At 42.6% G+C, this 13,451-nt stretch overlaps 1 protein-coding gene across 32 annotated transcripts in view; it reads left to right on the top strand.

Moving 5' to 3' along the window:
* CLASP2 (cytoplasmic linker associated protein 2) overlaps positions 1-13,451 on the top strand; it is a 280,902-nt gene that overhangs the window by 177,340 nt on the left and 90,111 nt on the right. For 12 of the 32 annotated variants that reach the window (XM_039523734.1, XM_039523712.1, XM_039523713.1 and 9 more), the window contains 3 exons: positions 9,028-9,045; positions 11,083-11,184; positions 11,316-11,342. In XM_039523734.1, the coding sequence (XP_039379668.1) occupies positions 9,028-9,045; positions 11,083-11,184; positions 11,316-11,342 (147 nt within the window). The remainder of the gene's footprint in view (positions 1-9,027; positions 9,046-11,082; positions 11,185-11,315; positions 11,343-13,451) is intronic. The other 20 variants (XM_039523715.1, XM_039523741.1, XM_039523724.1 and 17 more) reach the window with 3 other exon arrangements.

The following is a 13,451-nucleotide window of genomic DNA, read 5'->3' as shown; positions in this document are numbered from 1 at the left end:
CTGCCCTCTTCTAATCCTATTAAAACATCTTTTGAAATTACATTTCATGTAAAGTACTTGATGTTTGTACTACACACCTCTATTGATCAATATGTAAAATGTCTTCATTAACCCCTCTGTATACTAATTTTAGTCTTAAAGTGGTTGTCTTTTGTATTATTACTGTATTTGTCAATATATCTTGACGTTATGGATGTCAGGTGTCCAGCTTTAAAAGAAACTTCATTTATCTTAAATCTGATGTTATTTCCATAATGACCAATCATATTATAAATAGAAGTTTTTGTCCTTCTTCTTTATTTAGACGCCAACTTTGCCAGCTAGGGTACCATCAACTTGAAAACTAAATCTTGAAAGTTTTGTATATGCTACTGTGAAAAGTTTGTGTATTTGGCAGTACCTTGTGTTTCAGAGGTTCAGGGGCTTCACAATTTCTCCTGTATTGTCAGTCAGTTTCTTTTTTGCGGGAAGACCTTTATAAACATCAATAAGGGAACAGAAAATTATTGTAAAATATTTTAGATCTTTTAAAAATTAGATGTATTATGTAAAAAGTGCTCTTGTAAGAACCTAGATTTTAAAATAGTCACATTCGGGGACATTAAACAAGACACTGTTAATTTTAATCAGTTTAATTATTTTTAAAAATAATTATTGCTGATTAGGCCGACATTCATGGATTACATAGCCTCCAGCATGTTTAACAGAATGTTTTAAAGATTTATAGACTTTCCCTCAAATAGCATTTTAGTATTTGTTCTAGCTGTATATTAAACAATCTTTAGCTAGTTGTCAGCTATATCTCCTGTCATAATTGAAAAGGCCTTCTGAGAAGCAGCATTCCTCTAGCAATTGTTACTATGCGACCGCTAGATGCTTCCAATAAGTAGCTATAACTAGTGCTTTATCTGCTTCCTGCCTTGCCGTAATAGCTGAGTTTGATATTTGCTCAAGGATATTACCATTGGCCATGTTGGTTTGAAAGATGCTGAAATCTATATAAATGTTTCACATGTATTGTAACTATATCCCGGTGTTTAGAAAATGAAGAACTATAGCTACTGTTGTCAAAGCAGGCACCATTCCCTACCATCATCCCTATCTTTTCATCCATTATTGAGTCAGATGAGCAAATAATAATATTAAATACACACTCATTCTGAACCACATCGTAAAGGCCATCAGAGTCTAGCAGACCTCAGGAAGGATTGAATTCCAGAACCAAGGTCTCCATTGAAAATGCAGTTAGGTGGCACACAGGAGAAGAGATTTTTAAAATACCAGAATCCCAAACCATTTGAAGAATTATGGATAACCAGCATGGTGAATTGCACTTTGCAGCTAATTGTAAGCCAGTAAAGATCATGGAGTGCAAGTGACGTTCTTCAAGTGGCTTTGCATATTCCCATTTATGGGTGTTGCACCCATTTGTGTTGCCTTGCGGTAGAATCCGCTTGCAGGAGTATCAGCTAGAGCAGAGTTGGCCACGCTGAGCTGGAGAAGGAGCCAGAATTTACCAATGTACATTGCCAAAGAGCCAGCAGCCCCCCATCAGCTCACCCCCTGGCTCCCAGTACCTCCTGCACATCAGCAGCTCCGCCGATCAGCGCTTCCTCCTCCCTCCTCGCACCTTCTGATCAGCTGTTTTGTGGTGTGCAGGGGGGCTCTGGGCGGGAGGGGGAGGAATGAGGGAATAGTAGGCTCAGGCGAGGGGGCGGGAAGGGGTGGAATGCGGGCAGGGCCTGTGGCAGAGCCAGGGGTTGAGCAGTGAGCACATTGGAAAGTTGGCGCCTGTATCTCCGGCCCCGGAGTCAGTGCCTGTACAAGGAGCCGCATATTAACTTCTGAAGAGCTGCATGTGGCTCCGGAGCCACAGGTTGGCCACTCCTGAGCTAGAGTGCTCTTTCACCCCTCCAGTTGGCATCCTGATGCACTAAAGATGGAGGCTATAAAAGGGTTGGAGTGCCCTTCTCACCTCTGTTCCTTCCAATCACATGCCAGGACGGATGTGAATTCTCCAGTTCCTTGAAGCCAAGAGTTTTCTCTTCAAAATTAGTGTCAGCTTTCGGTTACCTACTAGCAGTTAGGGTACTTCCCCAGTTCTGAGGAATGGTGGAATCGAGGAAGCAAAAGGAACCTGATTTAAGAGATGCGCTTCCTGTCCAGCCATTTTCCTGGTATCAGAAGACATGTTCCTAAAGTGTCTATGTGAAGGCCTCTTGACATCTGGGTGTTTGATTTGCCTGACCCTCACCCTCAGAGCCCTCCAGGATGGGGAGATTTGTCTCCAACTTCTGCTTTAAGGAGACCCTTTAAGGTTAGACCCTCTTAAGGTTAGACTTTGCTTCCAGGGACTACCAACCTCTGCGCTGGTGGTCTCTGGGTGGCTCTGGCAGACTGCAGGGTTCCAAAAAGCCACATCCTCTGAGAGGGCTGGACTTGGTTCCTGTGCCTCTCCCCTTCAAACCTCCAGGGACATACGTGTCCAAATCAAGGCCTGTGTGATCACATCCCTCCACCTCGGTTATAGAGAAAATGTCAAGAACCAGCCTGGCCACCCTCACCAGTGCAGTATCTCATGCCTTACAATTGTCTAACTCTGACTGGGCCTCCACAGCTGCAGAACTGGCTCCAACTACCTCTTCCAGATCCTAGAAGATGGACATGAGTGGTACCTGTGAACAAGGACCATCAGCCTGAGATGCTGTGGCACCAAGGAAAAAGCAGCATAGGAGCAAGACTGCCAGTGTTAGCAGTGCCAGTTCCCATGTATCAGTGTTATTGGTTATGCTTATTTCAGATAACACTGTTATGGCTCCTAAGTGGAGATCAGCCCCATCCCCAGTCACAGCAGTGAGGGAGATGAGCCCATGTGGACCATCGGATTCGGTGTCACAGCAGACCTTGCTCCTGTCTTGACCCCAGCCACCTCCTTGGTTCCGAAGACTTCCGCTACAGTGATGGCCCTATTCCACCCTCTACCTCTGGAGCATGTCTTGGATCTGGCTTTGAAGTGCATGGCACACAAGAGGGGAGACATGTGCCTTCAGTTCCTGGATCCTCACCTTCATCCCCAGTTATGAATTTGAGAGATTAGGCAGGGTAGCTCCAGAAGCTTGCAAACCACCTCAAGTAAGTGCAGGTGCATTGCTGCATAGTTGATTGCCAGCACCTGTGTGCCAGTGGATAAAAACATAAGGCAGCAAGTCCACAAAAACTTTACTGCTCAATAAAGTTGTGCCAGTTGTATTCACCCCTTTTTGCCCCTTTACAGTAGATGAAACGGACAAGGGCCTCTTCAACACTAGGCCCAGGAAAGCAGTAGGAATGGACAGAATATAGGCAGAATTCCTCAAGAAACTGGGCCGGGTACTGGTCTTAACCAGCGACATAGAATCTGTGAAATCTAGCAGTTAAAATTAAAAACAGTGGCAGCATCAATTGACCTTTCTTCTGCATATGATACTGTATGTCTCAAAGGTCTCTGGCTGAAATTGGCATGGGAAAGCTAATGATAATCATCAATACTCTCATCAAGATGCCGAGTAATAGAAGATTCACTGTACATGTTGGTGAATCTGCTAGCAAATCACAGAGACTGAACAGTGGCATCCCACAAGGATCTGTTTTAGCACCTGTTTTAGCACCTTCAGTCTCTATACCAGTGACATTATGGTCACATAATCCCATAAATTCATCTATGCAGATGATATTGCACATTGCTCATGATGCCCCAGAACATAATAACCTCACTAGACTGGTAGCCAGACAGGACCAATGAGCTCAAAGGTGTGCAGTTCAATCTCTCAGATCCACCCCAGACAGTGATTTTATATGCATCATCCAAAGGTTGAAGGGCCACTTGAACCACTTAATGGTTTAAGGATGTTTGTCTTCTCAGGAAAGAATTTTGTACATCAACGTACTGGAACTAAAAGCTGTTCACCTGACCCTAAGATTGTTCCTCCCTCACTTTCAAGGGAAGGTCATGCAAGTAGTAGTGGACAAAATGTCAGCAGTGTATTATATCGTCGAACAGGTGGGTGCTCACTCCACCCCTTTTTCATGGGCGATAAAGCTATGGAATTGGTGTATCCACCAAGACGTTTATGTAACAGTACATTTGGCCGGGGAAGACACTGTACAGTCAGGCCTCGATTTAACTGTGGTTATGTTCTTAAAAAAACACCGTGCAAATAGAAATCGTGTTTAAAAAAAAAAAAAAGATTCTAAGGGTCTATGAGTTTAGGTTCCAGGCTTACAAGATGATCTTCCTAATTTATACAATACAGTATAATACTACAGGTTTTATTAAAAAAAAATTAATGACATTCAAACTTACTACAGTACAGGTACTAACCTTTATTCATGGTAAAGATGAACTTGATACAGTATCAGCATTATCATCATGTTGTTGAAGTCAGAACTCTGAGGGTTCATCTGGGGAGGCCGGGGAGTGTGGCGCAGTGGGGTGGGCCCTGACTTCAGGTGGGTGGGCAATAACGGGATGGGGGAGGGGAAGCAAGAAGGATTGGGGCCGCCTCCACTCACCTCCTCTAGCCAGCCGTGCGGGGGGCCATGGACACTCTGGCAAGAGGCCACCCATGCATGCACCCGCAGCAGGGAGTTGGAGCGCAGGGGCTTGCACCGCTCTGTCCAACCGCCTGGCGCTCCTGCGAGAGAGTGGGATCAGGGGCTCACCCCACTCCTCCTGCCCGTCCAGCGCTCCAGCTGAGGAGCGGGGTCCAGGGCTCGCCCTGCTCCTTCCAGTGCTGCAGATGGGGAGCGAGGTTGGGGGCTCGCTTTGCTCCGCCCTCCCAGGGCTCCTGCTGAGGGTCAGGGGCTTGCTCCGCTCCATGCCCCCCGCCCCCGATGCTCCTGCCGGGGAGCAGGGTCAGGGCACGGAGGCTTGCCCGCTCCCCGGCTGGAAGGCCAGGTGGGTAGAGTGGGGGTAAGGCCCCTGACCCTGCTCCCCAGCTGGAGCTCCGGGCAGGCAGAGTGGGGCAAGTTCCCAACCCCGCTCCCCAGCAGGAGTGCCAGGTGGGCGGAGTGGTGCAAGCTCCTGCGCCTCGACCCCACTCCTGGGGCCCCTGGCCAGTATTTCTGTGCCCCCCGTGAGGCTGGCTGGAGGGAGTGGGGAGAGGCACCCCATTCCTCCTGCCTTTCCTCCCCAACTCCCATCATTGCCCACCCCCGCCAAGTGTAGGGTCCTGGCTACGCCCCTGATTTGTGCATCTTGGCGACAGCGCTCCACCATGTAAAAGAGAATCCCTACCGTGTACAAATATAAAGGGTCACAATTACTTGACTGTGCATAACTGAAACCGTTCAAAGAAAATACCATGTAAATCGAGACTTGACTGTAGTTGCATATTGCCTCAGTAAGAATGCCTCCCTGAAGGACCAGTTAGTTCAGACTGTTTTTTCCAGATGGCAGCAACCAATTGTGGACCTGTTCATGACAAGTTTCAACATAAAAAGTGTCATCTTTTCGGTTCCAGAGCAAGTAGGGATAGTCTGTCTTGAGCGCTTTTTTTCTGCACTGAGGGAAGGGTTTGATGTATGCCATCCCTCCTTTTCCCTTGATGCAAAAGGTGGCAAGGAAGATACATCTGGACAGACCAAGGAATAATACTCATTGCCCTGGCTTGGCACGTCTGCAGTGGTTCACAGACCTTCAGCTGTCCGGCGAAGTTTGTCTCCAGATCTTCTGTGCAAGAAGGGGAGCAGGATTTTTCACCCAGACCTACAGACCCTTCATCTGATGGCATGAGTCGACTCTGTCTGCACTTGAGCAGTCGTGTTCTTCATCTGTGCAGGATATACTGGTTAAATCCAAGAAACAATCCACTAGAAACTGACTGTCCAAAATGGTCTATATTTCAGGCGTGGATGCAGAAGAAGCCTGATCCTATCTAATTCATTGATAAAGGTTAGGGTGACCAGACAGCAAATGTGAAAAATCGGGACGGGGGTGGAGGGTTATAGGAGTCTATATAAGAAAAAGACCCAAAAATCAGGACTGTCCCTATAAAATCTGGACATCTGGTCACCCTAATAAAGGTTCCTTTGGCGTCCATCTCCACATATCATATTCAGGTTGATGATAGATTGCTGTTTGTTCATGCTTCAGGTAAAAAGGTTATGAAAGGTTTGTCAAATGCGTATCCTTCTGCTAAGAATCACGTCCCTTCTTGGGACCTCAGTTTGGTCTTCACCACTTTGATGAAATATCTGTTTGAGCCCATAGCTGAAGTGTTTGTTGCATCATTTATTCCTGAAAACTGCTTTAATTATTGCCATTACATCAGCCAGTAGAGTGAGTGAACTGAATGCACTCATGGCTGATCCATCTTTTACTTAGTTTCAGAAGGAAAAGGTAGTCTTTAGACATGATCCTTAGTTCTTACATAAGGTGGTAGCTGATTTCCACATTTAAAACTTCTAGCCTGTTGTTCTCATATGCCAAGAATAATATGAGGCATTATGGGTTCTTCCCAGACTATTTCACAGTGGATCAAGCTTCTGTAACTTTGAGTTATATGCTAGTGAGAGTTCCTGTGCCTGCTTCAATCAGATCACATTCTACTAGAGCTGTGGCTACTTCCTTTGCTTGTCTGAGGCTGGTGCCAGTTGCTGAGCTCTTCAGAGCTGCAACCCAGATATTTTACACACCTTCACCCAGCATTGTCCTCTGAATTTAGTTTCTAGAGCGCATGCTGCGTTTGGCAAGGCAATACTTCAGTCTTTATTCAACTAGGACTCTGTTCCCATCTCCAGGTCAGTATCAGCACTGCTTATCAATCTATCCTATAAGTTGGAATATGCGGAGCTACTCAAAGAAGAAATGAAGGTTACTTACCTGTCACTGGAGTTCTTTGAGATGGCTCTGCATTTTCACAGTTCCCACCCTCTTTCCCCTCTCTGTCAGAGTTCTTGTAATTATGTTCTCTGGCTGTATGGTGGAAGGAACTCAGGAGCAAAGGGTGCTCTGTCCTCTTTATAGCCTTGCCCTCAGTGCTTTGGGACACCAAGTGGCGGGGGAATGCGAGAGCACTCTAGCTGATACAGCTAAAAAAGGCTGCTACCACAAGGTGGTAATTGGAAATATGCAGAGCCCTCTTAAACTCCAGTTTACAGGTAAGTGACTGTCACTTTTTGCTTATAGCAGCCCAAATTCCATAAGGTATTTATCTGCCCTATCGAACAGCAATGTACAGTTCTGTATTCTTTTCTCTGATTTCCAAATCAAAAATTGATTAGGTTGCATATCACTTTTATAATTAGCAGCATCCCAAATTCACCTTGAACTTTTGTGGTCAAGCTGTTTTTTTGTTTTTTTGTTTTTTTGTTCCATTTTGTGTATCATCACAAGTAATATGGCTCTGCAAGCCAAGTTCTGCTCTCAGGTAGACATGTGCAACCCTGTGGTCTTCAGTGGATTTTCAAAGGTGTCTGGAAGAGAATGGGACTACGCAGATATAACTGAGGACGTAGTTTGCTCTTCAGGACTTCTGTTACTTCTGATGGTGTGCAAGATAGAATAAACACAACTTGATAAGAGTCCAGGATGAATTTGCAACACTGGCAGTTTTAAAAAATATATATTTTATATGCAAACTGGAAAAACTTGATTTGGAAAACTGAGAGACACTCTTGCAATGCGTTTTTTAAAAAGTCATTATTAGGATAGGGTGGCACTTTAAAAGACAGGAGTGTTGCAGTCTGCACTAGCTGGAGCTTCTGAGGCTTCAGTGGTGATCCTGCTGTAAATAAAGTGTATAGAGTAGCTCAGTCTAGAAATGTGAGTTCAGTCCTTGAGAGGACCACTTAGGGATCTGGGGCAAAAATCTGTCTGGGGATTGGTCTTGCTTTGAGCAGGGAGTTGGACTAGATGACCTCCCGAGGTCCCTTCCAACCCTGATATTCTATGAATAGAAGAGGCAAAAGTGTGCACAGTTATAGCAAGGTTTACAGAGAGGTTAACCTCCCACAACCTCTAGATGAGGTGAAGATGCTGAATGGCTTTTGATTACTACAGTCATCTCAGAATTCAGATTTCAGAGTAGCAGCCGTGTTAGTCTGTAAATTTGTTAGTCTTTAAGGTGCCACAGGTACTCCTGTTCTTTTTTCAGAATTCAGAAACAGCATTGGATTAGAAAAACATTACCAACCAATAGTGGGAATATTTTACAAATCCTGTCACTTCCCGAATATATTCACCCAGAACCCACAGACCATGGTTTCAAGGGAACCTCAGTGTGGGGTGGAGAAACGGTGCTTGGGCAGCTTTTCTCCTCTTCCCACTCTTTGGTTTTCAGAACACTGATGTGTGTTTTACCTCAGATTTTGTCATAACTGTCATGTATGTGCATACTTCGCCTCATTAAACTAGCATAAACACTCCAACTGTGACCCATTTTCAGTAACCTTGTTTTTCTCACAGCTCACTTTTCAAAGCAGGACTTAGTCTAAAAGGGGTGTACATTTTTTAAGGCATCAGTTTGAACTTTGTTTGAATGAATCCTCCTTTCTAACATCTTCCATCAGCTTCTCTCTGCCTAGTGTTTAATGCACTGGGTCTGTATTGCTTACTTCAACCTGGAGCTTGTATTGGAATTCTATATGCAAATGTGCACCATGTGCATCTGTCACCTAATTTCCTTAGCAGTTGGTTGTGGTAGTACGCTTGGTAACAAAGTCTGTTCTTGACATGCTACTTAACTCATGTGCATGATGAAAACGTCCATTTTTCTTTGATATTCCATGGTTTTTCAAAGAAAGTTTGGGGTCCAGCAGTGCATTGTGTATTTCTACAATCAGCTCACAATGTAGCCTTTGGCCTTCCACTGTAGTTTAAGGATGAAGTTGCAATGCAAGAGAGCAGAGGTTAAGATCCGTTCTTACATAATAAACATATTTTGTCAAGGTACTCTAATTTCATATAAGTAGTCTCACATTAAAAGGAATTGAATCAAAGAATAGTGCTGTTTGGAATATCATTGTTTTATTATTTTTTCTGTTTAGGAACAGCTTCTGAAGATGGTAAGAAAAATTAATCTTTTGTTAGAACAGCAAATACTTCATCTTCATGTTTTCATTTATACAAACTATGTTCTAGAAGTAGAATTAGCCCATTGTGGTGGTTGGGGGCGTCATTCCATTTGGCTTACGCATCTAATATTTGATTATTGAAGTAGTATTTTTGTTAATTCTTTTGCTTTATGATTTTGGTTCTCAGGCAATCATTTTCAATAAAAATGTCATTGCTTAACATTTTACTATAAAATTACAGGAGTATTATGTTTTTATCTTTTAAATTATAAACTAATTAGGAAAAACTCATCTGTTGATCAGATGTGCTCACACTCTCAGGAAGCAGGTGCTATTATTAATTATCTATTTGAAATGTGGAAGAACATTATAAAATGTATTGTTAAAACCTTTCTACGCTAGCACCAGAGAATCAATCAGTATGCTTGCCTCATAACATTCAAACAGATTTTGTTTTTTACTTTATTGGAAATTAAATCAGGCCTTTAGTGATAATTCAGCATCAACCAAATTGGTGGCGCACTATATTCCTAAACGCTTTGGGCCAGATTCTGTACACAGTTACGTGCCTGAAACCTCATTACGATTAGTGGGGAAAATATTGGCAATGCATGGGGTGACAGAGGGTAGAGTTTGTCCCAATCAATTTAACCAGTAATGGTAATACATTGCTTTCTAGTAGCTAAGTGAATAACCTCCTTTATCCTGGCTCTCTTCCCACAGACTTTCTTCTGTGGACTGTTCCCTCTACTTGGATGAATAATATTAACTTGGCTGGTCTTGAAATCCTGAAGGGGCTGGAAACTAGATATAATGAGCCTGTGTGCCTAATTCTTCTGGGTCAAGGATTGACCGTATATGTCTGCAAAACTTTTTTATTAAAGTTAACGCAGTCTTAAATTGAATTAATTGTTGCGCTAGAGCGTCACTTCTCAAGCAGTTTCTTCTTGCAACCTTCCAAAATTGTGTCCAACTCGCTGTTCTAGGTATTGTTTTTGTGTGGGGCTCTCAGATTGGTTTAGGACTGTATGCAGAACTCTGGCTATTCACTTTTAAGAGTAATCTGCCTATTAACTATCATTCATACTGCTGGAATCCTCCCTTCTTTTGTAATTTCATTGCATTGTCTAAACATTGAGGAATAGCGATCTTGTCAGACAAAAGATGATCTTATCAGTTGGCAGTCTGGAGAGAGATGAATTCTATTTGGGTTCTGCCATAGACTTCCTGAGTAATTTCAGACAAGTCCTTAAAATCTGTGTCTCAGTTCTTCCTTTCGTAAAACAAGGGTAGTATTTCTCTACCTCACATGGATGTTGAGACTTATTCATTAGTCTTTGCAAAGTTCTTTGAGAACCTTGTATGGAAAGTGCTTTAAAGTATAAAGAATTACTTTTGTGTCCACATTCATAGGCATGAGTATAGTGGTATCCTGATGTACAGAGAAATTAGATTGCAGGTCTCTAAAAAAACGGAGCAGTGCTGCTCAGAATTGTTGGCAAGAATCCTTAGTGGCCTGTTCAAAAGAGAGCCAGGGTTGGCTTTGTTACCTGGAGGACGAAAATGGAAAGTTAGTAAAATTACAGCCTTCAAGTAGTAATGAGTAGAGTATGATATTTGTTACATTAGGTACTTCTCTCCTCCTAAATTGTGAAATATTTTCCTTGACTCTTACTTCATAAGCTTTACATTTAAAAATATAAAATCAGTGTATTTCTGGAGAAAACTAGAGTTATCTAATTTGGTGTTGATGAAGATGAGCTAGTTTAAATTCTAAATAATTCTTTATTGAAGTACTTACAGTCAGAAAGAAAAGTGTTTGTGTTTCTTAACTTGCAGTTAAATCTAGCGCGGTATTTAATTTTCTACTATGAGTTGGGTTTTTTCAAGTGAGGTTTGGATGATTGAGTTTTCCGGTATGTAAATCTTCAGTTTTCAACTATAGTAACATAATAAAACATTCATTAACACTATGACATCTCTATTCATAATGAAGACCATTTTCTTAATGTCATTTTTACTTTATAGGTCGTATACGAACAAAGCTTTCAACACCGTCTGTTGGAATTGGAAATTCAAAGACAGATTCTAGAGGACGTAGTCGAACGAAAGTGGTCTCTCAATCTCAGCGTATGTATTGCTCATTTATCAATAATACTTGATAGGCCATATGCTTAGCATACATTCGTTGACCAATGGCAATGGTCAAAGCTAATTTAAAAAACATAAGCCGCATACTGAGTTGTTGTTCTGTGCCTTAGGTTCATCATCGCCAGACAAAAATGAAGGTATTTTTTTTTTTCGGTGCTTTGGGTCAGTAGTATTTGCATGCTTTTGAAATCTTTGATAATTTGTGTTGTCATACTTTTCGGAGAAAAAGTAGGGCTAGTTCACCCCTTAAAATAGGTTGTATAACAGGAAATTAAATCTACCACTAAAGCCAGTTTGTAGTCTTAAAAACCCCCAACAAAACCTTCTATACTAACTAGCTAGAATACTTAGATATGTAATACAGAAATTAGGTAAAGTGGGTGGTGTCTTTTTGTACTTATAGATGACATGAAATCTTAGTTCTTCAGTACCCGAATCCTCTTGTTTTTTAGTTAATAGTAGTCTAAAAGTATAATTCAGTAATTGTTTCCCCCTCTACCTTTCACTATAAAGTAGACACTGCCATTGCCACCTGGGTGTACTCTAGTTTCCTACATATCACCAGTATCTTTACTCCTCAAATTTCCTTTTGTTTTGCATTTAATGTTTCTTTTTAAATTCTTCACTGAGGGTTTTTCACTGGGATTTTTTTCTACCTCAGCAGCAATAGAAATAGTTTAATTTTGGAGCTAAGGTGGTGGTTATTTAAAATATACAATGTTTAAAAGTGATTTGTGTTATCTAGGCTTTAAATGATTTTTAAAATTTTGAAATGACAATATGTGTAGGCTTGGAAAATTTAGGTATTTATCAGTAAATGTCTATTTCACTGTATACATATAAACCAATGAAAAAATATTTCCACTGATGATAATTAAAACTTACAGACAGACACCATAAGAAAAATTATGTTTGAGAATTTATTAGAGTTTGATTTAAGGGTATTTACTTTGCATATTTTGACGTGATGTTGACAGTTTGTTTCTTTAACTGTTATAAACCTTTAACTTCTTCGAGTAATGGTGTCTGTTGTAGTCCACTGAGAGTTTACACATGCACACCATGCATCCAGAGCTAGAGAATTTGAAAATAGTGTCCACTGGTCCATGCGTGAGCCCTGGTTTGCCTCATGGTTTCATCTGAGGTGAGAAAAAGTGAGGCGGCGCAACCGTGTCTTCAGTTCCTTCTCATCACCACCTGGTCCAGATTGGAACTTTCAGTGTCCTTGTCTCTGAAGCACCTTTAAAAACATGGTTGTACATAGTTTTAGAATTTTACAATTTATAGGATTTTTAGCTGTTTTATCATAGTTTATCGTAATGTTAGTGATTAGGATAGATAGGTTTTTTTGGGGGGGGGTGTTTCCTACCCTCCCTCCTGCTCTTCCCCGTACTCTCACACGGGTACAATGCCTAAGACTCTGAGCTTCAAATTCTGTGCCCCCTGCTTGTGTTCCTTCTCAGTCAGCGACAAACACCAGTGCTGCCTCTGCTGCTTAGGAGAAACCCACATTACATCATGGTGCAATATTTGCCAGTCTTTCCGCAGTTGTACCCGAAAAGGTTGGGGCCTTTGCCTCCGGAAGTACCTTATGAAAGTCTCCATGAGGACTTGCTTGGACCCCGGCCAGGGGAATCCACCCCACCCCACCCCACCACATCGTTCTGAAACAGTTAGATATGCATCTCCTGCTACTGAGTCTGGATCCAGCACTGGCGGTACCACCACTATGGAACCCACACCGGGGACTAGTCTGGAGGTAAGGAAGCATTCCCATAAGCGTGGCATTAAGTCTTCCTTGAAAACAAAGAAAGGAGATACTTCTTCCATGAGTTCGAGTCACGGAGAGGGAGCGCACTCTAAAGTGCATAAACACGAAAAGAAGTCCAACAAGCAAGGGGATCTGGTGGTCTCAGGTACCAAATTGCAGGTACCGTCAACATTGACACCCCATAAAGTGTGGGACTCGTGCGATCCAGGGAAGTCCACTACTCTACCACCACTTACCCCTAACATCAGGAAGATTGGGAAAAGCACCAGAGCCCCAGGACACCTTCATTTTAGAGGAACCAAGATTGTCTTGCATGTTGGGATCCTCGACCTCTTGGGAGACTTTCTCCCTCTCATGACATGCCACCCCTCACCTCCTGCTCTAATGGTCTACACGCTTCTGCTGACTCTGATGGTACCGCCAAAGGAACTGTAGTCCACCTTCTCATCTTCGGAAGAGTTGGATGATGGAAAGG

Source organism: Mauremys reevesii, linkage group 2, assembly GCF_016161935.1.
Source record: "Mauremys reevesii isolate NIE-2019 linkage group 2, ASM1616193v1, whole genome shotgun sequence".
Lineage (NCBI taxonomy): Eukaryota > Metazoa > Chordata > Testudines > Geoemydidae > Mauremys > Mauremys reevesii.
Note: the sequence above shows the minus strand (reverse complement) of the source record. Positions and strands in the feature narration are given on the sequence as shown.